The 27,228-nt window shown below is 45.9% G+C and overlaps 2 protein-coding genes across 3 annotated transcripts; one reads left to right on the top strand and one right to left on the bottom strand.

Moving 5' to 3' along the window:
• Positions 1–351: 351 nt before the first annotated feature.
• LOC127349417 (uncharacterized) lies at positions 352–18,559 on the bottom strand. Of its 2 annotated transcripts, none has more exons than XM_051375173.2 (2): positions 18,451–18,559; positions 352–1,161 (listed from the first exon to the last, which is right to left on the bottom strand). In XM_051375173.2, the coding sequence occupies exons 1-2, from the start codon at positions 18,554–18,556 to the stop codon at positions 482–484; spliced, it is 786 nt and encodes a 261-aa protein (XP_051231133.1). In that variant the 5' UTR covers positions 18,557–18,559; the 3' UTR covers positions 352–481. The 2 variants fall into 2 exon arrangements, with proteins under 2 accessions (XP_051231133.1, XP_051231132.1); XM_051375172.2 differs by lacking the exon at positions 18,451–18,559 and adding an exon at positions 2,631–2,787.
• A 267-nt stretch (positions 18,560–18,826) lies between these two features.
• On the top strand, positions 18,827–21,950 carry LOC127349416 (transcriptional repressor ILP1). The gene has a single exon (XM_051375171.2). It carries the CDS (start codon positions 18,948–18,950, stop codon positions 21,768–21,770), a length of 2,823 nt encoding a protein of 940 aa, XP_051231131.1. The 5' UTR covers positions 18,827–18,947; the 3' UTR covers positions 21,771–21,950.
• Positions 21,951–27,228: the final 5,278 nt, after the last annotated feature.

The following is a 27,228-nucleotide window of genomic DNA, read 5'->3' as shown; positions in this document are numbered from 1 at the left end:
ATACTGATCATTTTTGTGCTTGTGTATAAGATAGCTTTGTTCTGGTTGTTGCAAACAAATATATCTTGCAAGAAACACAGAAAATCATGCATTGTTCAGATATACAACATTAATAGCTTCGGCAGAAACTGTTAAAAAAAATACAGTATCACTGCCTTTCAAGGCAAAACAGTTGAAAATGTCCATGACTGGAACTGGGAGCATTGCTACCATCTTCAAAGAAACTGCCAATCCGAGAGGGACATGTCACTGCTACTTATTCAATATAGCATAGGAGTGCACATCGCCCATTCACCTGTGCTCTCGCTGGTAAAAAAAATTCTACAAATGTGATCCGCAAGTCTCCATACAGAAGGTAAATAACAGCAATGACATATACTAAGATCTTCTCACAAGTATAAGCTACATGAAAATAAAATCCGAGCGCCCAACAAGGTTCACAAGCACAGGCACACTCACCGCCTCACTGGAGCAACTCGCATCATAAGTTCTTGAATGCGGACTCGTGAGGGTGCTTGGGCGTGAGCCTCTCCAGCAAGGCCTTGTTCTGGAAGTGATCGGCGTCTACGAAGTAGAAGCTCTCATTGGCCTTGAAGGTGACGAAAGGCCGGTTCGTCTCCGCAGGCCTGATGTCAGCAAACTTGATCGTCTTCTTCAGGGGTGTAGCCAGCCACGACATGATCTCTGCGTCAAAACTGTCTGAACCCTGCCGCCACCTCAGCTTGTGTATGTAGGGGCTCACGAACCAGTGCAAGGCTCCAGTCGTGGTGGCGCTGAGGAAGATCACAGTGGCTGCAACTCCGCCCTTGAGGATCACGTTCATGTCGGGTGAAGTCATGAAGGTTATCACGGGGCCGAGGGAGACGGAGAGGCAGCAGGTGGATAGGGACAGGAGCTTCACTTTCTTGATGGTTGATGATATCGGTCCCTGATAAACAAGTTCGTCATCTTTATCGCCGTCCTCCTTGATCTGCTTGGATTTGGGCCCAATGCTTATCTTGCCGCCACTGGGGTCAGTTTCTTTGATGGCAGTGGCTTGAGAAGCCCATCTTGCCTGACCGTACAGAGAAGGGATTGGACTGAATCTGTCGCCTTTTGCAAGAGGATTCTGCTTAAACGTTGAGAAATACCTCCACGTTGCAGATTTAGTAACCTGAAAATCTGGCAAAGCAAAGGGCAATGAGCCATTTCTGCATATATAGTTCCAGTGATACATGCAAGACAGCAGAAGATTAACTTTGGTTATCCAACAGAAGCATGTTTGGAGAGTAAACCTGTCATAGCTACATGTTTTTTTATCTTCAATTCAGGACGCTACACAGTTTAAGGTAATTCAAAAGGGGAAATGACACATGCCAAAATTGCAAGGCATATTCACACACATACTCCAACAAGCACTTCAAAGCAGTAGATATTACTATGTATGTTTGCCCAAATGCAACTATGTGATATGGACAAGATGAGAGGTGCTGCTGCAGAGGGCCACAATCTGAAATACTACTAGAAGATAAATAAAAACTAATTCCAATTGAGAGCATTAATCTAGAGAAACACAGAAAAGGTGCAAAAAATTTATCACTGAATCAGGACACTTACGAGTTTAAGGCAAAATACAAGAAAAATTCAGAAGCAGGCATGCAAGTACAGTTAAACATGACAAGTTCTATGTGGACACTTTCTCCCTAAATGAACTGCAGGGACTTTTCTTAACCACCTAAAACACTCTATCTTCCCAATGAATTAACCATATACCTCAACAGTTGTCAGTTTATAACCAAAAGCAGATGTTCATAAGCCAAACAAGAACAAAAAAGAGGTCCATAAGTCAGTGATGAGTCAGATAACATCATCAGTTCAGCACCTGTTCGTATGGTACTCCCAATACCTAATCAAAATACTCTAAAAAAAAATAACCTAATCGAACTAGGAAATCAAATACCAGTGCCACAGAGCAGGATCAAATTTTGTCAGTTTCAAGCTAGAGAGAACCATGCATGCCGAGACGATAAATCAGCCAAAGCAACATGCCCTTCTGACCCTATACTGCTATACATTAGGATGTTATCCAGATTTCAGAATAAGGGCACATTTAGACATGTATTACAAGTTGACAACAAGCACATTAAAATGGTCTCTTTTGTACCATCTAATTTTCTCAAAATGCAATCGCATGGTGTAAACAAGAGGCAGTTCTGGGGATGCACACCATTTGTAAAGCATACTAGTAGTTTCACAAATTTTCACAGGGAGCGTCAACAGGCTGAAACACGGCAGAATCAATGTGGGAGCAAGGCGCAATTGTCCCTAAAATGAGCAGCAAGCGACCATCGTTACCCACTCCAGATCACACGTCCTCTACAGTTTAACCGTCTACCTCCGCAATTCTCAGTTCAGAAGCACCACAAGAGGTTCACAAGCGAGCAATCAGCCAAGACAACATCAGCAGCACTTGAGCACTCACTGGTAGACAACTCCCAACACCTAACCAAACCAGGATACCAACCACTAAACAACAGAACCGTTTCGTCGATCTCACCAAATCATCTCAGCTCGACGCTACAGGGCACCCACCACGAGGATCAAATCTAGTTACACCTGAGACGACCACGAGGAAGGCGGTGAGGAGGAACCTGAGACGGTGCGCGCGGGAGCGGCTGCGGGCCCCGCGGCGCAGTGGCGGAGGAGCGCCCCGCGGAGAGAGGACGCCGACGCGGATCGCAGCCTCGCCGTCGCCATGGGATCGGTCGCCGAGGTGGTGGGGAATTAGCTAGGGTTTTCGCGCTGAGCCGCGCGTGCTGGTGGAGAAGACGGCGAATGGAATGGCGATGGGCCGAGCGGGCCTGGGCTTAAACTGGAACAACAGTGGGCTTTTGCTGGGCATAACTAGGCCTTTACATGGCAGATTATGGGCCGGTTCTGGTAAAGAAGCCCAAGAGGAAAGGTACGCGGCCCCTTACCGGGTCCGAATCGTCTTGGACTTCACTTTGTTTTGTTTCACTCGCCGCCGTCAAATCCAATTATCTTATGCAGTTTCCTCAGGATTCACACGTATCTAGCGTATAGTCAAATCTAGAATCTTGGTCAAATAATTTCTTTTTAGCCATATATAATTATTTCTCTACTTTAAAGTAGTAGATCCGAAATTCTTGTATGTTCCCACTTCTCCCCCATCTAAGCGGTGTTTTAACCTCTATCGCCGTGGAACTGGCTTGTCCTCCCATCCATGACGTTTGATTTTTTTCACCATGACAGTTAGTTGGATGGTCAAAATCGAGGATGTTAGTCTGAAGGTGGTATATAAACTTTTCCCCGAGGCCGACCAGCTCCTCCCCTATCCTAGATGGCGAGGAAACCATGACCACAACTATGTGCACGCGCCCCTCCTCCTCGCGGGATTTGATCCCTGTGCTCACCGGCGAATACGCCATGGATTTTTCAAGGAAGATGACCAGACCAAGGAGAAGAGACAAGGCATTGGATTGAACGTGGGAGACGACGTATGGCCGTATGGGAGTTAATTTTCCGTTGTGTAGGGCAGGGCAGACGGGCGGTGGGGGTAGTTGATGACCCACAAGTATAGGGGGTGTATCGTAGTATCTTCGATAAGTAAGAATGTCGATCCCAACGAGGAGCAGAAGGTGTTGACAAGCAGTTTCGATGAAGGATTCACTGTAAATGCTCACAGACAAGTATTCAGGGGGGTTTGATGTAACAGTTGAATAAAGTACGAGTATGTAAAGTGCGAGAGTAATAATTGCAGCGAGTGGCTCAATCCTTTTTAGCACAAAGGACAAGCCGGTTTGTTTACTTATAATGACCAAACGTTCTCGAGGACACACGGGATTTTAGTCTAGTGCTTTCGCTACATACGGCTAAATAATCTTCATTGTTGTGATAAGTGTTGTGTGGGTGAACCTATGCTAATGTACCGCCCTTCCTAGGACTAATACATACTTGTGATTATACCCCTTGCAAGCATCCGCAACTACAAGAAAGTAATTAAGAATAAATCTAACCACAGCCTTAAACTCTGAGATCCTGCGATCCCTCCTGCATCGATATACCAGCGGGGGTTTAGGTTTCTGTCACTCCGGCAACCCCGCAATTGGCAAACGAATACAAGATGCATTCCCCTAGGCCCATAAATGGTGAAGTGTCATGTAGTCGACGTTCACATGACACCACTAGAAGAATAACACCACAACTTAAATATCACACCATTGAATATTACTCATCCATAGTTCACTACTAACATTTAGACTTCACCCATGTCCTCAAGAACTAAACGAACTACTCACGAGACATCATACGGAACATGATCAGAGGTGATATGATGATGAATAACAATCTGAACATAAACTTGGTTCAATGGTTTCACTCAATAGCATCAACAACAAGTAGAAATCGATACCGGGAGAGTTTCCCCTATCAAACAATCAAGATCAAACCCAAATTGCTATGGCGGTGACGGTGTCCAGCGGTGATGACGGCGGTGATGATGGTGGAGATGATGATGATGGTGATGGCGATGATGTCCAGCTCGATGACGGTGACGATGGCGTCGATTTCCCCCTCCCGGAGGGGAATTTCCCGGCGGATTCCTGCCCGCCGGAGAGCTCTTTTCTCTCTGGTGTTCTCCGCCCCGCAGAGGCGGGCTGTAACTCTTCGCGAGGTACCCTCTCGTGGCTTAGGTCTTCGGGACGAAGGGTTTGGCGAAGAAAAGGAGGCGAAAGGGGTCGTGGGCCCTCCACACCACAGGCCGGCGCGGCCAGGGCCTGGGCCGCGCCGCCCTAGGGTGTGGGCCCACCCTGGCTGCTCCTGGCTCCTCCTTCTGGCTTCCTTCGTCATCTTGAAAAATAGGATTTTTGGTATAATTTCCTTCCAGAGTTGATCTTCCGAAATATTGCTTTCTGACGGTGCTTTTTCCAGCAGAATCCTGGCTCCGGTGTTCTATCCTCCAATAATGATGAAACATGCAAAATAGATGAAATAACATAAGTATTGTGTCCCAATATGAAATATATCAATGAATAACAGCAAATTATGATATAAAATAGTGATGCAAATTGGACGTATCAACTCCCCAAGCTTAGACTTCGCTTGTCCCCAAGCGAAACTGAGCTCGATAGACATGACCACATGTTTATGGAGTGAAGAGTCGATAAATAAAATACGGACAAGAAGCATCATATTCATTCACACAGGACATTATAGTAAACAACCTCTTATAACTCATATTGAAACAAGTATAAGGTAATCACAAGTAAAGGTGCATGAGAAATCATGATTGGTGATGGCAAACTTCGTTCTTGGTCAGAGAACAATTAACAGATTATATTTATCTCATTGAGCAGCGCTCTCATGTTAGAGTTTATAAGGCACAACTTGCATACTCAATCGTAATGGTCTACTCATAATCATTGATAACTTGCAAAGCTATATTCATTCAAATAAAACTTGTACTAAACAAAGAAGAATAAAAGACATGATGTAGCAAATCACAATATAATGGTTTGATCACAACTACTCAAATGCTTGCTTGAGATGGAGGGAAATAGGTTTACTGACTCAACATAAAGTAAAAGACAGGCCCTTCGCAGAGGGAAGCAGGGGTTAAATCATGTGCTAGAGCTTTTTCAGTTTTGCAATCATATAAAGAGAATAAAAGTAACATTTTGAGAAGTGTTTGTTGTTGTCAACGACTGGTAGCGGGTACTCTAACCCCCTTGCCAGACAACCTCCTAAGAGCGGCTCCCATATTATTTTCATTTTGTGTGGCACTCCTTCCAACCTTTCTTTCACAAACCATGGCTAACCGAATCCTCGGGTGCCTGCCAACAATCTCATACCATGAAGGAGTGCCTTTTTATTTTAGTTTTATTATGATGATGACACTCCCCCCAACCTTCGCTTACACAAGCCATGGCTGACCGAATCCTTCGGGTGCCGTCCATCAATCACATACCATGGAGGAGTGTCTATTTAGTTTAATTAATTTGGGACTGGGAATCCCATTGCCAGCTCTTTTTGCAAAATTATTGGATAAGCGGGTGAAGCCACTAGTCCATTGGTGGAAGTTGCCCAACAAGATTGAAAGATAAAACACCACATACTTCCTCATGAGCTATGAAACATTGACACAAATAAGAGATACTAAGTTTTGAATTGTTTAAAGGTAGCACATGAAGTATTTACTTGGAATGGCAGAAAATACCATGTAGTAGGTAGGTATGGTGGACACAAATGGCATAGGTTTGGGTTAAGGTTTGGATGCACGAGAAGTATTCCCTCTCAGTACAGGTCTTTGGCTAGCAAGGTTAATTAGCAAGCATAAGAGTCGAGGGAAACAAACAAATATACATGTGATAGAAACAATCATGCATCTTCCTTGTAAGCACAAACAATTTTAACTTCAGAATAATAAGCTATGAGCTAACAAGAAAGACAATGAAACATCTACATGTATTTCTCTTTTCTATTTAAACCTCAAAGTGTTGTTGCTATTGACCAATGCTAAGTTTGCCAAAACCAAATAGATTTATTCAATGCTCCCAAAGTGATACCAATACTAACAACAAGGTGAATCATATAGTAAAGATTGCAAACTAAAATAAGATGTGCAATATGTAAATGATAAGACTTCTCATTAATATTCCATAACGATAACTCACACCAAGGGATACATAGACAACCAACTAAAGGAGAGATACTTCCAAACGCAACCCATCTTATATGATAACTTCCCTACTCATGATATGACACTACTTGACAATAAAAGTAAAAGGTAGTGATAATGTGATACCGCGGCACTCCCCCAAGCTTGGAACAAACCAAGGGGATGCCAATACCGATGATGAATTACTCCTGCGGCGATGGTGGTGATGAATTCCTCCCGAGCTTCTTAATAAGCTCCTTCGTCTTCAGTTTCTCAGCTTGATAATTCTGCACTAAGATTCGAAGAGACTCATTGTTATCCGAAGTTGGCGATGACGACCTTGTAGCGCGAATCGAGTGGTATTCAATCAATCTTCGGAGACGGCAGTTCTCCTCCTGGAGTATCTCCACTTCTCTTTTCAGAGCCCGATATTGATCACAAAACTCATCGGTAACCCGTAGGACTTCTTCCATCGTGGGGAAAGAGTCGAGGCTGAGAGCGGGTGATAGAGGTCCCTGCAAGTTATGAGAAAAAGAACGTCGAATGTCAACAGATCCCACCAAGATTTGCTTGCTCCCTCCGGCTTGCTGATCTTGTCTTGATGGCACCTCCTTCTCTTCCTCCGAAAGCCCCTTGCCCTTGTTGTTGGAGGCCATGGTGCTTCTAAACCGAAAACAGATCCTGGCAGAAACAGCTCGAAACAAAACACGTCGAAAACACGATATACGGACCTCCAGGGGTCCGGGAGATTATATAGCAAATATTTTCGCGAAATAAGGAAAATACCAGATCGAACCAGAGAGTCGGAAAGGAGCGACGGGCGGCCAAACCATAGGCCGGCGCGGGCCTGTAAGGCCGCGCCGCCCTATGGTGGCACCCTCGTGCGTCCTTTCCACTCCGTTTCGAACTCGTAATTTCTCATATTTTCCGAAACAAAGAAAAATATAGTTCGGAAAGTAAATTGCGTACTTTTCATTACCGATCTTGTTACCTATTCAAAGTCGAGTTCTCGCGGACCGTCAATTTGCCCTTTGATGTAGGCCTCGGTGTTTCCACTTGAATAATATCAACATCAACATTATAAGAATCACCCGAGATATAATGCTTGAGTCTTTGTCCATTCACCACTTGCGTAGCATTGCCTTGGAGAGAGCTAATTTTGATTGCTCCTGAACGATACACCTCCTCGACAACATATGGTCCTTCCCATTTCGAGAGTAATTTCCCTGCAAAGAATCTGAGACGAGACCGATACAATAGGACTTTATCCCCAATATTAAATTCTCTTTTGATGATCCTCCTATCATGCCATTTTTTAACTTTCTCTTTAAAGAGTTTAGCATTTTCATAAGCTTCACTTCTCCATTCATCTAGAGAACTCAATTGCAACAACCTCTTATCACCGGCAAGTTTAGGATCTTTATTTAATTCTCTAATGTACCCCAATAAGCTTTGTGCTCTAGTTCTAAAGGTAAATGACAAGCTTTCCCATAAACCATTTTATAAGGTGACATTCCCATGGGATTTTTATAAGCAGTTCTATAAGCCCAAAGTGCATCCTTCAATTTACTAGCCCAATTCTTTCTAGTTTTATTAACGGTCTTTCCCAAAATAGATTTAATCTCTCTATTTGATAACTCTACTTGACCACTAGTTTGAGGATGATAAGCGAAGCAATTCTATGATTAATACCATACCTAGCAAGAGTTTTTCTAAAACCTCCATGAATAAAATGAGAACCTCCATCAGTCATAATATATCTAGGTACTCCAAATCTAGGAAAAATAATATCTAAGAGCATTCTTAAAGAGGTCTCACCATCAGCACTTTTTGTAGGTATAGCCTCCACCCATTTAGTAACATAATCAACAAGAACAAGTATATGAGTGTTACCTTCCGAAGACGGAAAAGGTCCCATGAAGTCAAATCCCCAACAATCAAACGGTTCAATAACAAGAGTATAATTCATAGGCATTTCATTGCGTCTGGAGATATTACCAACCCTTTGGCATTCATCACAAGATAAAATAAACTTTTCGCATCTTTGAAGAGAGTTGGCCAATAAAAACCTGATTGTAGAACCTTTTGCGCGGTTCTTTCTCCGGCGTGATGTCCTCCATAAGCACTACCATGACATTTACTCAATATCTCCCCGTTGTTCATATTCAGGGACACATCTTCGCATAATACCATCCACTCCTTCTTTATATAAGTGTGGGTCATCCCGTAAATAATGCCTCAAATCATAAAAGAATTTCCTCCTTTCTTTGAGCTGAAAAGGTTGGAGGCAAGTACTTGGAAACAATAAAGTTAGCATAATCAAGATACCAAGGACTGTCTCGCGAGCTCACCTTTATTACAGCCAATTGTTCATTTGGAAAACTATCATTAACAGAACAGGATCATAAGCAATATTTTCCAATCTAGACAAATTATCAAGAACAGGATTATCAAGACCTTTCCTATCTACAATATGTAAGTCAAATTCTTGCAAATGAAGTACCCATCTAATAAGCCTCGGCTTAGCATCTTTCTTTGTCATAAGGTATCTAATTGCAGCATGATCGGTATGAATAGTAACTTTTGAATCAACAATATAAATCTAAATTTATCACAAGCAAAGACTACTGACTAATAATTCCTTTTCAGTTGTAGCATAATTTCTTTGAGCGGCATCAAGAGTTTTACTAGCATAATGAATAACATTCAGTTTTTTATCTACTCGTCGTCCAAGAACAGCGCCTACAAAGAAAATCACTAGCATCACACATAATTTCAAAGGGTAAATTCCAATCGGGGGTTCAACTATAGGAGCAGTTGTTAAGGCTTTCTTAAGAGTTTCAAACGCTTCCTTACAATCATCATCAAAAACAAATGGTACATCTTTTTGAAGAAGATTAGTAAGAGGCTTTGAAATCTTAGAGAAATCTTTAATAAATCTCCTATAAAACCCAAGATGACCAAGAACACTACGAATACCTTTAACATCCTTCGGATAAGGCATCTTCTCGATTGCTTCAACTTTAGCTCTATCAACTTCAATACCTCTCTCAGAAATTTTATGTCCCAATACAATTCCTTCATTAACCATAAAGTGGCATTTCTCCCAATTAAGAACAAGGTTAGTTTCTTCACATCTCTCGCAAAACTTTATCAAGGTTTCGCAAGCAGCTATCAAAAGAATTCCCATAGACGGAAAAATCATCCATGAATACCTCTACAATACTTTCACAAAAACCATGAAAAATATGAGACATGCATCTTTGAAAAGTAGCAGGAGCATTACATAAACCAAAAGGCATGCGTCTATAAGCATAAGTTCCATAAGGACAAGTAAAGGTGGTTTTCTCTTGATCTTTAGCTTTAACAAAGAATTTGTGAAAACCCGAATAACCATCAAGAAAGCAAAAATGAGTATTTTTAGACAATCTTTCTAGCATTTGATCAATAAATGGTAAAGGGTAATGATCTTTCTTAGTAACTTTATTAACTTTTCGAAAATCAATGCACATTCTATACCCTACAACTACTCTTTGAGGAATGAGCTCATCATTATCATTAGGCACAACAGTCATACCTCCTTTCTTGGGAACGCAATGCACAGGACTAACCCATCTACTATCAAAGAATAGGATATATAATACCAGCTTCAAGAAGTCGTAATACCTCATTCCTTACCACTTCCTTCATCTTTGGAATTAGGCAATGACGAGGTTCAACAACAGGCTTTGCATCATCTTCCATATTAATAGCATGTTGGCATATAGACGGAGAAATCCCCTTCAAATCATCAAGAGTGTAGCCAATAGCGCCTCGATGCTTCTTCAATATTTCCAATAACCTTTCTTCCTCAATCTCTGAAAGCTTAGAACTAATAATAACAGGATATATTTTCTTATCATCAATATGAGCATATTTAAGATTATCGTGTAAAGGCTTTAAATCAAAAACAGGATCTTCCTTTGGTGGCGGTGTTGTACCCAAATCTTCCACCGGTAAATCATGCTTGAGAATAGGTTGGCGAAGAAAAATTTCCTCAAGCTCATCTCTTTCTTTCCTAAAAATTTCGCTCTCGCTATCCTCCAAATGTTGCTGCAAAGGATTATTAGGAACAAGAACAATAGATGCACATTGCTCCATTTTAAAATCATTACTAGGCAAATCAGCTTTATAAGGAGTTTTAGTAAATTTAGAGAAGTTAAACTCATAAGATTCACCAGCAAATTTAGTCAAAATTTTCTCTTTCTTGCAATCTATAATAGCTCCACAAGTATTTAGAAAAGGTCTACCAAAAATAATAGGACAATAATCACTAGCAGCAGAACCAAGTACCAAAAAGTCAGCAGGATATTTAATCTTACCGCATAAAACTTCCACATCTCGAACAATACCAATTGGAGAAATAGTTTCTCTATTAGCCAGCTGAATAACCACATCAATATCTTCAAGTTCACAAGAATCAATTTCGTGCATAATCTCCGTGTAAAGCTCATACGGAATAGCACTAACACTTGCACCAATATCACATAATCCATAATTACAATGATCACCAATTCTAACAGATAGCATAGGAACACTAGCTTGTTTGGGTTTATTAGGATGTGAAACAATATTAGAAGCATCTTCACAGAAAATAATATGACCATCCTCCACATTTTCAATCACAAGATCTTTAACTATTGCAACAGCAGGTTCAACTTTTATTTGTTCTTCAGGTTCTACATGTTTCTTTTCACTTTTATGAACCGCACTATTTATAACAGAGTACTCTTTCATTTTAGCAGGGAAAGGAGTTTTTTCAATATAAGCTTCAGGAATAACACGATCAGCAGTTTCAACTTCAACGCATTTATTAATAGATGAATCAATTTTATCTTTATAGGGTTCATGATACTTATCAAAGTTCTTCTTTGGCAATTCATAATGAGAGGCAAAAGCTTTATAAAGATTTACAGCAACTTGAGAATCAAGACCATATATAGCACTCATATTACGAAATTTATCAGTATCCATAAAAGCTTCAATGCATTTATAATCATAAATTATACCTGATTCTCTATCCTTGTCGTTCTCCCATCCTTCAGTATTTTCTTGGATTCGATCAAGAAGGTCCCTTTTAAACTCTTCTTTGTTGCGTGTAAATGATCCAGAACAAGAAGTATCCAAAGAAGGTCTTGTCTTGAAAAGAAAGTCTTGCATAGAAATTATCAATAATAACATTACCAGGAAGCTCATGAATGGGGCATTTGAGCATTAAAGACTTCAGTCTCCCCCAAGCTTGGGCAATACTCTCTCCATCATGAGGCCAAAAATTATATATGCGATTCCGATCCTTATGAATTTCACTTGGAGGATAGAACTTAGAATAAAACCGGGGCACAATATCATTCCATTCAAGAGAATCCCCATTATCCAAGTAATTTATACCAATGCGCCGCCTTCTGGGACAACGACAAAGAGAATAGTTTCTTCCTCACTTCATCCATAGCAATACACCGCACATTTGAATAACCCGCATAATTCATGCAAAAACAATAAATGATCACCAGGATGGACAGTTCCATCCCCTTCATAGCGGTTATCCATAACACGTTCAATAATTTTCATAGGTATTTTATATGGTATCACTTCCTCACCTGGCGCCTCATCCACTACCGTTGCAGTAGTAGTAGATTTCCCAAATAGAAATTGAAGAGAAGATCTCTCCATAATGACTTATAGCAAGAAAGTGAAATAAAATCAGCACAACAAGAAAGGTTTTCCTTACCAATTCCACTTACCAATAGCGCTTCACTCCCCGGCAACGGCGCTTTAGAAAATATTCTTGATGACCCACAAGTATAGGGGTGTATCGTAGTATCTTCGATAAGTAAGCATGGCGATCCCACCGAGGCGCAGAAGGTGTTGTCAAGGGGTTTCGATGAAGGATTCACCGTAAATGCTCACGTACAAGTATTCGTGGGGTTTGATGTAACAGTTGAATAAAGTACGAGTATGTAAAGTGCGAGAGTAATAATTGCAGCGAGTGGCTCAATCCTTTTTAGCACAAAGGACAAGCCGGTTTGTTTACTTATAATGACCAAACGTTCTCGAGGACACACGGGATTTTAGTCTAGTGCTTTCGCTACATACGGCTAAATAATCTTCATTGTTGTGATAAGTGTTGTGTGGGTGAACCTATGCTAATGTACCGCCCTTCCTAGGACTAATACATACTTGTGATTATACCCCTTGCAAGCATCCGCAACTACAAGAAAGTAATTAAGAATAAATCTAACCACAGCCTTAAACTCTGAGATCCTGCGATCCCTCCTGCATCGATATACCAGCGGGGATTTAGGTTTCTGTCACTCCGGCAACCCCGCAATTGGCAAACGAATACAAGATGCATTCCCCTAGGCCCATAAATGGTGAAGTGTCATGTAGTCGACGTTCACATGACACCACTAGAAGAATAACACCACAACTTAAATATCACACCATTGAATATTACTCATCCATAGTTCACTACTAACATTTAGACTTCACCCATGTCCTCAAGAACTAAACGAACTACTCACGAGACATCATACGGAACATGATCAGAGGTGATATGATGATGAATAACAATCTGAACATAAACTTGGTTCAATGGTTTCACTCAATAGCATCAACAACAAGTAGAAATCGATACCGGGAGAGTTTCCCCTATCAAACAATCAAGATCAAACCCAAATTGCTATGGCGGTGAAGGTGTCCAGCGGTGATGACGGCGGTGATGATGGTGGAGATGATGATGATGGTGATGGCGATGATGTCCAGCTCGATGACGGTGACGATGGCGTCGATTTCCCCCTCCCGGAGGGAATTTCCCCGGCGGATTCTCGCCCGCCGGAGAGCTCTTTTCTCTCTCGGTGTTCTCCGCCCCGCAGAGGCGGGTGTAACTCTTCGCGAGGTACCCTTCCGTGGCTTAGGTCTTCGGGACGAAGGGTTTGGCGAAGAAAAGGAGGCGAAAGGGGTCGTGGGCCCTCCACACCACGCCGGCGCGGCCAGGGCTCGGGCCGCGCCGCCCTAGGGTGTGGGCCCACCCTGGCTGCTCCCGGCTCCTCCTTCGGCTTCCTTCGTCATCTTGAAAAATAGGATTTTTGGTATAATTTCCTTCCGTAGTTGATCTTCCGAAATATTGCTTTCTCGACGGTGCTTTTTCCAGCGAGTAATCCTGGCTCCGGTGTTCTATCCTCCAATAATGATGAAACATGCAAAATAGATGAAATAACATAAGTATTGTGTCCCAATATGAAATATATCAATGAATAACAGCAAATTATGATATAAAATAGTGATGCAAATTGGACGTATCAGTAGTTTTGGAACAAAACAAACTGGATCCGATCCGCGCTTTCCTTTTTACTAGTCGAGAAATCCTCACTTCTGACTTATCTCTCTCGCGCCCGTTGCCTCAGATTAGACAAACCCAAGAAGCCAACTTTCCTCCCCTCCTTCCGAGTCCCGATCATCCCTCCCAATTAGCCTCCTCACTGAACACTTCCTAGGTGGATCGATCTCTCCTTGTCCGGCTCGATCACGGAATTGCTGCTTACAGCGGCCATGGACGAGGCGCTCGATCCCCTCGGCCAGATCTAGGAGCCTTTTGGGGGCACCATGCTGAGTTGCTGGTAAGTTCGTCGCTCGAATCTATCCGCCGGGCAAATAGTACCGGGTGCCCCCTCCCCTACCAATTGAGATCCGAGCAGACGAGGAACCTTTCCGGGTTTTTTTTGTGTGTGTGTATATCTTCCTGGGTGTGCTCTGGGTGTATATCTTCCCAGAGCACACCCAGGAAGATATACACACAAAAAAAAAAACCGAAAAGGTTCCTCGTCTGCTCGGATCTCAATTGGTAGGGGAGGGGGCACCCGGTACTAATTGCCCGACAGATAGATTCGAGCGACGAACTTACCAGCAGCTCAGCATGGTGCCCCCAAAAGGCTCCTAGATCTGGCCGAGGGGATCGAGCGCCTCGTCCATGGCCGCCGTAAGCAGCAATTCCGTGATCGAGCCGGACAAGGAGAGATCGAACGATCCACCTAGGAAGTGTTCAGTGAGGAGGCTAATTGGGAGGGATGATCGGGACTCGGAAGGAGGGGAGGAAAGCTGGCTTCTTGGGTTTGTCTAATCTGAGGCAACGGGCGCGAGAGAGATAAGTCAGAAGTGAGGATTTCTCGACTAGTAAAAAGGAAAGCGCGGATCGGATCCAGTTTGTTTTGTTTTAAAACTACCCCCACCGCCCGTCCATCCGCTTGCCCCACACCGGCGGAAAATTAACTCCCATACGGCCATACGTCGTCTCCCACGTTCAATCCAGTGACTTGTCTCTTCTCCTTGGTCTGGTCATCTTCCTTGAAAAATCCATGGCGTATTCGCCGGTGAGCACAGGGATCAAATCCCGCGAGGAGGAGGGGCGCGTGCACATAGTTGTGGTCATGGTGTCCTCGCCATCTAGGATAGGGGAGGAGCTGGTCGGCCACGGGGAAAAGTTTATATACCACCTTCAGACTAACATCCTCGATTTTGACCATCCAACTAACGTCATGGTGAAAAAAATCAAACGTCACGGATGGGAGGACCAAGCCAGTTCCACGGCGACAGAGGTTAAAACACCGCTTAGATGGGGGAGAAGTGGGAACATACAAGAATTTCGGATCTACTACTTTAAAGTAGAGAAATAATTATATATGGCTAAAAAGAAATTATTTGACCAAGATTTGACTAGATACGTGTGAATCCTGAGGAAACTGCATAAGATAATTGGATTTGAGAGAGTTGGTTACAAAATATTCTTCAAATATATATGAATGTGATATAGGGGAGATGGTATAGGGGATATAGGGAGAGAATCTTTTTAGGGGTATCCCCTACATGGAGATGTAGGGAGGGAAATTTAGGGGACCTGCTGGACTTGCTCTTAGGTATTCACGGATGAATTGGTCGACCAATGAAACATTACCAGTCAGACCAGCATATTCAACAACGAGTAAATACCGCTCTCAGGTAGGTAAGCAATGAACCAGCAGAACAATATACATAAAGAAAACAAGCATCTGGTTCGATTAAAAAGAGCAATTCAAGGCGCTGAAAAGAGCAAAGATGACTGAAACTGGGGTCAAGAGCTGGTTGGATCCTTGAAGCCTGGCAAGCCGGCGAGGAAGCCGCAGGAATTGGCCGCGAGGGTGTGCATCCTGGACAAAACAGGATCGGCAGGGATCCGGCGAAACAGCTGATTGAACTGCGCTTTCACGTCGTGGACGTACATGGGCATCTCTGGCGTGACGATGTAGACGCAGTTGTTTTCCACGCCAAGGTCGCTCGCCATGAACGACGCCGTGAACTGCGACGGGCCGAGCAGCAGGACCTGGTCACCGAGCCGGGACACTTCGGTCCACCGCCGATTCATGAAATCCATCCTGTAGACGTCCTGGCGCTGGTAGGTCCCATCATAGAGAGGGCAGCTCTGGACGACCATCAGCAGCTCCCCGTGCAACCCCACGAGATGGCGCGGCGCCTCCTCCCAGGGAAGCTCGGGGGCGAGGTACAACTCGCCGTGCTCCACGGTTGTGAACCGTGGCTCTGGACTGAACTCATAGCACATGAGCTCCATACACACCAGCTCCGTCGGCGATAGTGGGAAGTAGAAGTCCCCGTTCGCGGCAGCGATGCTCTGTACATGGAATCCGTGCCGCCTCTGGAAGCTGTACTCGTACGAGTACCACCTCTGCTGTGCCTGGCTGTCGACGCGGCAGTACCGGAACACGGGCTTGTCCATGTCCACGACGAGGAGCACGCAGCCGTGTGACGTCGCCCTCTCGTGGGAGAGCAGGCACTTGCAGTTTCTGGGCAGGTCGCCGTCGGCGAGGCGTGGGAGGTCGACCCGGACTCGAGCCTCCAGGTCCAACAGTGCGGCATGCAGGGAAACAGGGTCAACGATGAGTAGCCATCCATTCTGGGTTGCCCAACACCGTACCACCGCACCGCCTCTTGTGTTGGACACCAGGTGCTCGAACGCGCGCAGGAATACTTGGATTTTGTTGCAGCCATCGTCCGGACGATGGATGAGTGCATTGATCTGGCCGATCAAATGTTCCATCGATTCTTTAGCAACTTCACAAGGCAGGTCTGTTGGTGTTCCTGAAAACAGTAGTTGAGATAAAAATCGTTCAACAGCTTTGGATTTGGCAAGGCGCAACTGTATAAAAACTACTAAATCTGTACGTGTTTAATCGACGCGGAACTGAGCTACTACCTATGTAGAAAAAAATTGGATCTTTTTCCCCTCCCACACCCAGCTTTGGTGTATAGCCAATCTCACTTCTCCCAGAGCACACCCAAGAAGATATACACACACACACAAAAAAAAAAAAAAAACCCGGAAAGGTTCCTCGTCTGCTCGGATCTCAATTGGTAGGGGAGGGGGCACCCGGTACTAATTGCCCGGCGGATAGATTCGAGCGACGAACTTACCAGCAGCTCAGCATGGTGCCCCCAAAAGGCTCCTAGATCTGGCCGAGGGGATCGAGTGCCTCGTCCATGGCCGCCATAAGCAGCAATTCCGTGATTGAGCCGGACAAGGAGAGATCGAACGATCCACCTAGGAAGTGTTCAGTGAGGAGGCTAATTGGGAGGGATGATCGGGACTCGGAAGGAGGGGAGGAAAGCTGGCTTCTTGGGTTTGTCTAATCTGAGGCAACGGGCGCGAGAGAGATAAGTCAGAAGTGAGGATTTCTCGACTAGTAAAAAGGAAAGCGCGGATCGGATCCAGTTTGTTTTGTTTTAAAACTACCCCCACCGCCCGCCTGCCCTGCCCCACACAGCGGAAAATTAACTCCCATACGGCCATACGTCGTCTCCCACGTTCAATCAAGTGACTTGTCTCTTCTCCTTGGTCTGGTCATCTTCCTTGAAAAATCCATGGCGTATTCGCCGGTGAGCACAGGGATCAAATCCCGCGAGGAGGAGGGGCGCGTGCACATAGTTGTGGTCATGGTGTCCTCGCCATCTAGGATAGGGGAGGAGCTGGTCGGCCACGGGGAAAAGTTTATATACCACCTTCAGACTAACATCCTCGATTTTGACCATCCAACTAACGTCATGGTGAAAAAAATCAAACGTCACGGATGGGAGGACCAAGCCAGTTCCACGGCGACAGAGGTTAAAACACCGCTTAAATGGGGGAGAAGTGGGAACATACAAAAATTTCGGATCTACTACTTTAAAGTAGAGAAATAATTATATATGGCTAAAAAGAAATTATTTGACCAAGATTGGTCTAGATTTGACTATACGTCTAGATACGTGTGAATCCTGAGGAAACTGCATAAGATGTTTTGAAATCACATGGTGTAAAAAAGAGGCTGTTCTGCTGATGCGCACCATTTGCAAAGCATACTAGAATACTAGTTGAGAAATTTTCCTAGGGAGCGTCAACAGGCTTAAACAGTAAACACGGTAGAATCAATGTGGGAGCAAGGCGCAATTCTCCCTAAAATGAACAGCAAGCGACCATTCCTGCCCACTGAAGATCACATGTCCTCTACAATTTAATCATCTACCTCCGCAATTCTCAGTTCAGAAGCACCACGAGGACACTCACTGGTACACAACTCCCAACACCTAACCAAACCAGGAGACCGACACCTAAACAACAGAACCGTCTCGTCTATCTCGCCAGATCATCTCAGCTCGACGCTACAGGGCACCCACCACGAGGATCAAATCTAGTTACACCTGAGACGACCACGAGGAAGGCGGGGAGGAGGAACCTGAGACGGTGCGCGCGGGCGCGGGCGCGGGCCCCGCGGAGCAGTGGCTGAGGAGCGCCCCGCGGAGAGAGGACGCCGACGCGGATCGCAGCCTCGCCGTCGCCATGGGATCGGTGGTGGGGAATTAGCTAGGGTTTTCGCGCAGTGGTGGTGGAGAAGACGGAGAATGGAATGGCCATGGGCCGAGCGGGCCTGGGCTTAAACTGGACTTAAAGTGGGCTGTTGTTGGGCTCACCTGGGCCTTTACTGGGCAGATCATGGGCCGGTTCGGACAGAAAAGCCCAAGACGAAAGGTAGGCGGTCCCTTACCGGGTCCGAATCGTCTTGGACTTCACTTTGTTTTGTTTCACTCGCCGCCTCGCGGATCTCCTCGCCGCGCCGGAACCCTAGCCGCCGCCGGTGAGATCCCGGCGCCCTCATCTACCCGCCACCTCAAATCTAATCCTTCTCCACCCACGCCCCACCTCGAACTCGCCAGGCCCCGTCGCGCTGCCGGGATGAGCAGCCACCGCAAAAACTTCCGCCGCCGCACAGACGACGACGACGGGGGCGCCACCAAGGGCGACGACGCGGGGCCCCCGAGCCGTCCCGCGGCCGCCAAGGCGCAGACCCCGCCGGCGCCGCGGCCCAGGTCCCAGAGCGCGAGCCGCCTCAGCTTCGCGGGCGACGAGGACGAGGACGACGCGGAGGAGGGGCCCTTCGCGCAGCAGCAGCGCCGCCGCCCGTCGGCCTCCGTGCGGGCGGCCAGCGCGGCCTCGCCGGCGGCGCCGGCGCTCCACCGCGTCACGCCCGCCAGGGACCGGGCCAGGGGCGCGCCGGCCGTCGCGGCGCCGCCCAAGCCGTCCAACTTGCAGTCGCACGCTGGGGAGTACACCCCCGAGCGGCTCCGGGAGCTCCAGAAGAACACGCGCCCGCTCCATGGGCGGGCGCCTGCTCCCGTGGCAGAGTCCCGGCAGCACCGGTTGGCTGGAGCTACGGCCAGTACCTCGTCTGCTCCTGTGGCCGCTGCTGCCAGGGAGCCGGTGGTTGTTCTCAAAGGTCTAGTGAAACCTATGGCGCAGGCGACCATTGGACCGCGGAAACCGTTGCAGAATGCAGACGAAAGCGACGAGTCCGGGGAGGAGGAGGAAGACGATGAGGAGAAAGGGGCAGCGATACCTGACAAGGCGACGATTGACGCCATCCGGGCGAAGCGGCAGCAGCGGCAACAGCCGAGGCATGCGGCGCCAGATTTCATCTCCCTTGATGGCGGCGGTGTACTCAGCAGCAGGGATGCTGCTGGCGCGTCCAGTGATGAAGACGACAATGAGATGCAGGGTAGGATTGCCATGTATACTGAGAAGTCGGGTGATGGCCAGAGGAGCTCGAAAGGAGTGTTCCAAGGGATCAATAACAGGGGGCCGGCTGCTAGTTTGGGGGTTATCAACGATGGGTTTATGGAGGTTCAGGATGATGGGGACGACGATGATGAGGAGGAGGAACAGAGGAAGTGGGAGGAGGAGCAGGTCAAGAAGGCGCTTGGCTCTTCTGCCCAAAGAGCGGTGAATGGTGCACCTGCTCCGATGCAGGTTCAGCAGCAGCCATCTGGATACTCAGCAGGTCCTCATTATCAGCCCTCTTTTAGCGGGGCTGTGCCTGGGGCATCTGCTTTTGCACCGGGTAGTGCCGAGTTCTTGTCCATCTCTCAGCAAGCTGATGTAGCAAGCAAAGCGCTGCTGGAGAACATCAGGAAGCTCAAGGAGACCCACAAGACAACAGTTGATGCTTTAGCGAGGACTGACACACATCTGAATGAAGCCCTTTCAGAGATATCTAGCCTGGAGAGTGGTCTGCAGGATGCAGAGAAGAAGTTCGTGTACATGCAGGAGCTCCGAAATTATGTGTCTGTGATGTGTGATTTCTTGAATGATAAGGCATTCTTCATCGAGGAGTTGGAGGAGCACATGCAAAAATTGCATGAAAACCGAGCATTGGCCGTTTCAGAGAGGCGGGCAGCCGACCTAGCTGATGAATCCAGTGTGATCGAAGCTGCGGTGAATGCAGCAATATCTGTTCTTAGCAAAGGATCAAGCTCAAATAACCTGTCTGCTGCATCGCTTGCTGCACAAGCAGCAGCCACTGCTGCTAAGGAGAGCGCAAACCTGCCACCAGAGCTCGATGAGTTTGGCAGAGATATCAATCTCCAGAAGCGTATGGATCTTAAGCGCAGAGAAGAGAACAGGATGCGAAGAAAAGTGCGGTCAGAATCCAAAAGACAGTCATCTGCAGGAAAGAGTGGTAACAGTGACCATGTTGAAGGTGAGCTAAGCACTGATGAGAGTGACACTGACAGCAGTGCTTATCTGTCCAGCCGTGATGAATTGCTCAAGACTGCTGATCTTGTATTCAGTGATGCTGCAGAGGAATACTCGAGCCTTACAATTGTCAAGGACAAGTTTGAAGGGTGGAAAACTCAGTATCCTTTGGCCTACCGAGATGCTCATGTAGCACTGAGTGTACCATCTGTGTTCACCCCTTATGTGAGGCTGGAGCTTCTGAAGTGGGATCCTCTCCATAAAACAACCGACTTCTTTGACATGGACTGGCCTAACATTCTCGTGGATTATGATGTGCAAGATATTGATCCTAATGATTCAGATATAAACCTTGTTGGAATTCTAGCTGAAAAGGTGGCTCTTCCTATTTTGCACCACCGTATTATGCACTGTTGGGATGTTTTGAGCACTCAAGGGACACAGAAGGCTGTGGATGCAATTTTTATGTTGATTACCTATGTACCGGCCTCGAGCAAGGCTCTGCATCAACTGCTGGCTTCCGTGTGTAAGCGTCTGACTGAGGCAGTTGGTGATGTCTCAGTACCGGCTTGGGGATCAATGCTGACAAGGACTGTACCAGGAGCTGTGCAGTATGCTGCATATAGATTCGGGGTCGCCACACGCCTTCTTAGAAATGTGTGCCTTTGGAAAAAGGTCCTTGCAGCGAACGTTCTGGAGAAACTTGCTATAGAAGAGCTATTGGTGGGAAAGATTCTTCCTCACATGAAGAGCATAATATTGGATGTCCACGATGCAATCACTAGGGCTGAACGGATTGCTGCATCACTTTCAGGAGTTGGGTCTTCACCAAGTGAGAAGCTGAAGCCTTTCAAAGATCTTGTGGTGGAAATATCATGGAAAGTCGAGCAGAGACGCAGGGCAGGCATTAGTGATGAGGAGATTCGTGGAATGGCTCGTCGTTTGATGAACATATTTGTAGCACTCAACGACTACGATAGAGCTAGAGATATTAGGAAGACCTTTGAACTCAAAGAAGCTCTCTAGCTTTCCCTTGTAGTTCAAGATTCCATTTTTGAGTTTTGACAGCGGCAGGTTCTGTATCATTTCAGTTTTACGAGAGTGTTGTAACGCCTGATTACCTGTACATCGAATGGTCATGAGTACCTAGTTCAATCTTGTCTGATGGTATCCAAGCAATTTGTATGGTGCCTTGGATTTCAGTGAGCATTGTCATTTTCGATAAGCACCAATGTTATGGTAATTTAACTGATTCAGAGACTTCTCTGTTCTGCAATTTATTGCATTAGATATTTTCCGTATGTTAAGTTGTGGACAATTCTAGCAGAATTTTGTGGCTTTGAGCTAAACTAATATATTCAATTTTGCATTATCAGTGTATTTTTTTTACATTAAGCTCCCTGAGATTATATGTTGCTTGAAAGATTGCAACGCATCTGAACAGCACATGATCACCTTCAAGATCCAGTTTAACACAACACAGCTTAGCACATGAGGAACATGGCAGGACATTTGAAAGTTAATCTGTTTGCATTCCTTGAAATAGGTTATAGCCCAGCTTGGTATAATATATCTGACTTTGAGGCACATTTCAAGGGCTGGATTTTAGCACGTAATTGACGAAATATGGGGTCGTATTTGTACAACTGAAATTCATTTATTTAGGAGGCAAAGGTTTTGCAGTCAGCGAACGGTACCAGGGTACCCAAGCCAATCTTGCTCAACATAGATAAAAGCATGGTATTGCACATAGCCTTGCTTGCATATTTACGTTGACATCAGTTTCAGTTCATCGATTCCGAGTCCAGTGTGCTATGCCATTGTCATTTGTTTCACAGATATTTATGATCCTGTTATCTTTTTTTATTCGAGAAAACGCAAAGGACCAGGACCTTTGCGTTTCATTTCCTTGAGAAGATAGAGTTTGGTTTATATCCTCCTAGGAGGTGAATTACATATGTTAGCTCATACATCAGTGCACATCCCAAGTGAATGGCAGGACTACTTGTAGCCCTTTGGCACACTTTTGTCCATGAGTTGACCTCCTCCTTTATCTTTGGCAGCAGGTTTGGGATTGATGGCTGGGCGCCCTCAAAGACGCAAGAGTTCCTGTGCTTCCATGTCATCCAAGGGATTAACAACGTGGCAGAGGCCAGGCCTTTGCAAAGCGGCTTGGGTGTGTCCCATTTTGCTCGACGCCACCAGTCCATGATGGAAGCTTCATGGTCTGGTGCCCTTGCGGTCATTCTTATCATGTCATCCAAGGGATTAACAACGTGGCAGAGGCCAGGCCTTTGCAAAGCGGCTTGGGTGTGTCCCATTTTGCTCGACGCTACCAGTCCATGATGGAAGCTTCATGGTCTGGTGCCCTTGCGGTCATTCTTATCCAAGCAAGAATCTCTTGCCAAACTTTAAACACAAGATATAAACGATTATCTGAGCTTTAGAAACCTAGTTAGTAGTTATGGTTGCTCATTTGTGTGAAACGTGCAAAATATGAAAAATGGTGAGGTTTTAATTACCAACAACTGATTTTGTGAGATCTGGACAGCATAAAAAATCCTTATCCACTTCTCTGTAAGACGTGGGTAGCAATAATAGTTCAGTTTGATGCCTGAACAACATTATGACCTGGCTTTTTCTGTTATTCCCTCCGTCTCTAAAAAAAGTTGCTCAACTTTGTCTAAATACGGACGTATATAGACATATTTTAGTTGTAGATACATATGTATCTAGAAAAGGTTGAGCAGAAGCTTTTGAGACGGAGGGAGTACAAGAAGAATTACCATCTACCGTTAAATAGTTGGTCCTTGTTTGACTGAAATACCATGCAGGGTTTTCGTCTGCTCTTCATTGTACATGTCTAGTAGCTCATTCTTCGAATGCTAAATCCAACTCTTGCATATATTTTTCTATTTGCCTGACCTCTTTAACCTTTCGACATAGTGGCTATCCCTGTTTTGTTAGGCACATTTTGGCTGGTTTTCTCTGTTATACATATGTTCGTTCACCAGTCTTATGGATCATGCAAACAACTTAAACATGGAACTCAGAGCATACTTTTTTTTTGTCTAGCGGAATTTCTTTTTTTTTTTCCATCTGGCTGACCTCTGAAACCGGTTTCAAAGGAGGTTGGCATCCCTGTTTTTCTCAGCACTTTTTGGTTGGTTTTCTCTGTTATACAAATATATGTTCACCTGTCTTATGGATCAGACAAACAGTATTAACACATAACTGTCATGATACATCATGAATTATGCTTTGCAATTTATTATGTTTCTCCACTAATAGATCCGACCGCAATGCTATTACCTGATCTCCATTGACTTGTCCGCTTCGCTGCTGGTGGTTCCCAAATTTGCTGGACCTGCATTGCTCTAATTGTAGTATGTGTGTTCTAATTGCATGGGAAACAATTAATCCATTTCTGCGAATATGAGGTTGATGTCCAGGCCCAGCTATGGGTTTCATGTTTTAAAAAAGGAAAATACACATTTCATTACCAAGCTTTAGCTGTATGCTTTTCTACTGTATAAAAGGAGAGGCGCATGACTTTTGTCGTGAGCTGAAATATCCTATTTGTGCTGTGATTTGCTTATTGCTTGTGTGGAGAACTTCTCTGTCTGGACCAGCTCGTGACCATGGTGGCCACCTCTTTGGAGCTCATGACCCCTGCTTCATCTATGCATGTGGTGAAGAATGTTGCGGGGTTCCAAGAGAATCCTCTTTCTTTGTGTTCCCGCATCGGATTTGAGGGTGCACTGGTGATCTTTCCTTTCTCCCCCTTCCCGGCCATTGATTTCTATGTGTAATCCCCTTTGATTTCTGATGAACTGTCGTGAAATATAGTTGGTGTTGCATAGATGTGGAGGTATTGTCGTGTGGTGGCTGTTCCATATATGCAGAAAGAGGTGCACACATGGAGATTTGTCACACTGATGGTAATATTTTATTTTCTTGGTGTTAATTCACCAATAAGTACAGGTACCCAACAGTATTGCTTCTCTACATCAAAAGAAAAACAGTATTGCTGCTCAGTTATGGTACATTTTGAAAATAGAGATAAAATGGATGGCGTTTTTGAGAATAGTCGGTGCTCACTTGCATTTAACTAAGAGGTCGTTTGGAAGCCACGCTTTCATTTCGTTTGTAGCATTTTGAAATGAATACATGTATTCATTTCATTTACATTGTAATTTCAGAAATGGACACTTGTTTGGTTGTCACAGGAATTGCGAATGATAGCAGAATTCAATATTGAATTTGTAAATGGCTTCCATACGCAAATGACAGGTTTCAGCTTAGAATTGTGTTTACCCATGGTGTCATTTTGCTGGATTTACTAAATGAAATGATAGCCCAATTCTGTAGCAACCAAACAGCCCACCTATAGAATTGCAAAATGAATTCTAGGATTCCAGGCCCAAATGATGGATACCAAACGACTTCTAAGAGATTTTACGGTTGTCTGGTTTTACCATTTGGTTGTTCATGTTTTCTCCAGATTGCTCGAGCATTTTATCTTGCTGAAAGTTAGTTTCACAATCTCTTGGAAGAACAGGAGGCTCAAGATCAAACAGTATCAAATAGGCAGAAGAACAAGATGCTCGAAGGGATATGATGATGATCGCATACGCCGGACTGCTTCCCATCATATTAACTTGGCATAATTAACGACTTACGGGATATGCGTAGGACTAATAAAATGGGACAAAGGCAGTAACTATCTTTATTTCTCTGTTTCAACTTGAGCATCGATTGAAATATTGTGCAACGTTGTTAAATTATTTAGAGCATTGCTAGAGACGGCGTTGCGCGTACACACTTACTACATATGCAGGCGACGGGTGTACAGTTACATCAGCGAGAACCCTCCGCCCCCAATCTTCCGCCCCCAATCCTAACCCTCCCACACCCCGCCCTCCGCTGCCGCCGCCGCCGGTAGCGCCGCCGGGGGCAAAGCCCCTCGGGGCGTGGCGGGGGCCCTTCCTCGTCGCCGCGTGCAGATCGGCGGCCGGATCCCCACCTCCTCGATGCTTGGCGGAGCAGACGCGCGTGGATGGGCGACGGCGGCCCTCCTCCCGTCGGCTGTCCCCTGGCGGACCGGTCGGCGCGGGTGGGATGGGCGGCGCTGCGGTCTCCCTCTTCTCGTCGGCTTCCCGCAGCACTCCGGCAGAGGTTGGTGGTGGGCGGCGTCCAGACCCTCGGTCTGCGCCATGCCATCCACCCCCGCCTCTAGTTGGTGCGTGGAGGCGATCTCGGGCATCTTCCGCGACACGAGGGCGCCCGGGGCAGCAGCCTTGGGTTTGACGGAGGAGGTGGCCTCTTCTTCGCCGGAGAGGGTCGGCCTGCGGTTGGTGGTGGTGGATTTTTGATCTATCATCGCCAGCCGGCGGTGAGATGGAGGTGCATGGAAGCCGGCGATGGTGTCGCCGGTGGAGGGTTGGGTTGGCCAGCCTGGGATGGTCGCCGACGTGGGGGTCCGGCCTGAATAAAGGCGGCGGTCCTAGGGCCTCTCTTGCGTGAAGAGGAGGACCTACCGGAGGCCTGGACTCGTGATCTGGCCGGAGGGTTGAGTTCCGGAAGGCTCCGCCGGCGAATGTAACAGTGCTTTGCCTGGAGTTTGCTGGATCAGAGGTATTCGGCCGTGCGCACCCATGCGTTTATTCCGACCGTTTGGTTCTGGAGGGAGCGGCGCGAAGCTCTTTTTCTGTGTTGACATCAAGTGACTATGGATCCATGATGAAAGTCGGAAGAAGAGAATTTCATGAAGGCCGGAGGGGAGGACTAGCTAAGGGAGGTTCAAGTCTCCGCGCTGTTGAGGGGCTTGCTTGGTGTCCGGGCTTCACATCAGCGGTATGAAAGTGGGGGCGACAACACATGTGAAGCGCAGAGTCCTACCTTTCAGGATGAAAATTCAAGGTCTGGCCTTAACTGGTTGTGCCTGGCAGTGACCTTGGTGGAGGCATTGTTTTGAGAGTGGGGACTATCTTCAGGGTGAAAACCTAAGATCTTTGATCGGGCGACGACGGTGTTGGAGCACTGTTCCCTTCTTGGAGGCGTCGTTTTTTGGAGAGTCTGCAATTCAGGTGTTGTCATGGTGGTGGATGTATTGCTGTTGTTAGGTCCATGATACTGTAGCGGGACTTTTGTTTCTTAGTTTTCTTTTCGTTTTTTTGGCTGTGTGCATCCGTAGTGCCATTAGGGTGGTGCGTTGTTGCAGAGCCTGGGTGTAATTGGTATCTCTCGATATTAATATATCCCCTTTATCGAAAAAAAAAAAATCAGACACAAAACATGGCAAAACAAATAAGCATACATGACATGCAGGTCGCCACTGGAGAGATCAAGCCCTTGTCTGGCTCCTCCGTGCTAGCCAAGCTCGCGCAGCGGAGGAAGCAGCGCCGGCTCTTGGCGTTGCACGGCCGGATCACCGAGCTGTGTCTCCCTCTCGTCGGGGCACGGCGGCAGCGGGAATCTCAGC

This window comes from Lolium perenne, chromosome 4 (genome assembly GCF_019359855.2).
Source record: "Lolium perenne isolate Kyuss_39 chromosome 4, Kyuss_2.0, whole genome shotgun sequence".
NCBI lineage: Eukaryota > Viridiplantae > Streptophyta > Magnoliopsida > Poales > Poaceae > Lolium > Lolium perenne.
The sequence above is the reverse complement of the archived record's forward strand: the minus strand, read 5'-3'. Positions and strand labels throughout refer to the sequence as shown.

Excerpts from the sequence above, each read along its gene's own strand:
- LOC127349417 (XM_051375173.2), bottom strand. The coding sequence starts at position 18,556 with ATGGCGACGGCGAGGCTGCGATCCGCGTCGGCGTCCTCTCTCCGCGGG. Across the intron at positions 1,162-18,450 it reads GCCCGCGCGCACCGTCTCAG|ATTTTCAGGTTACTAAATCT; the intron begins GTTCCTCCTCCC and ends TTGCTTTGCCAG.
- LOC127349416 (XM_051375171.2), top strand. The coding sequence starts at position 18,948 with ATGAGCAGCCACCGCAAAAACTTCCGCCGCCGCACAGACGACGACGAC.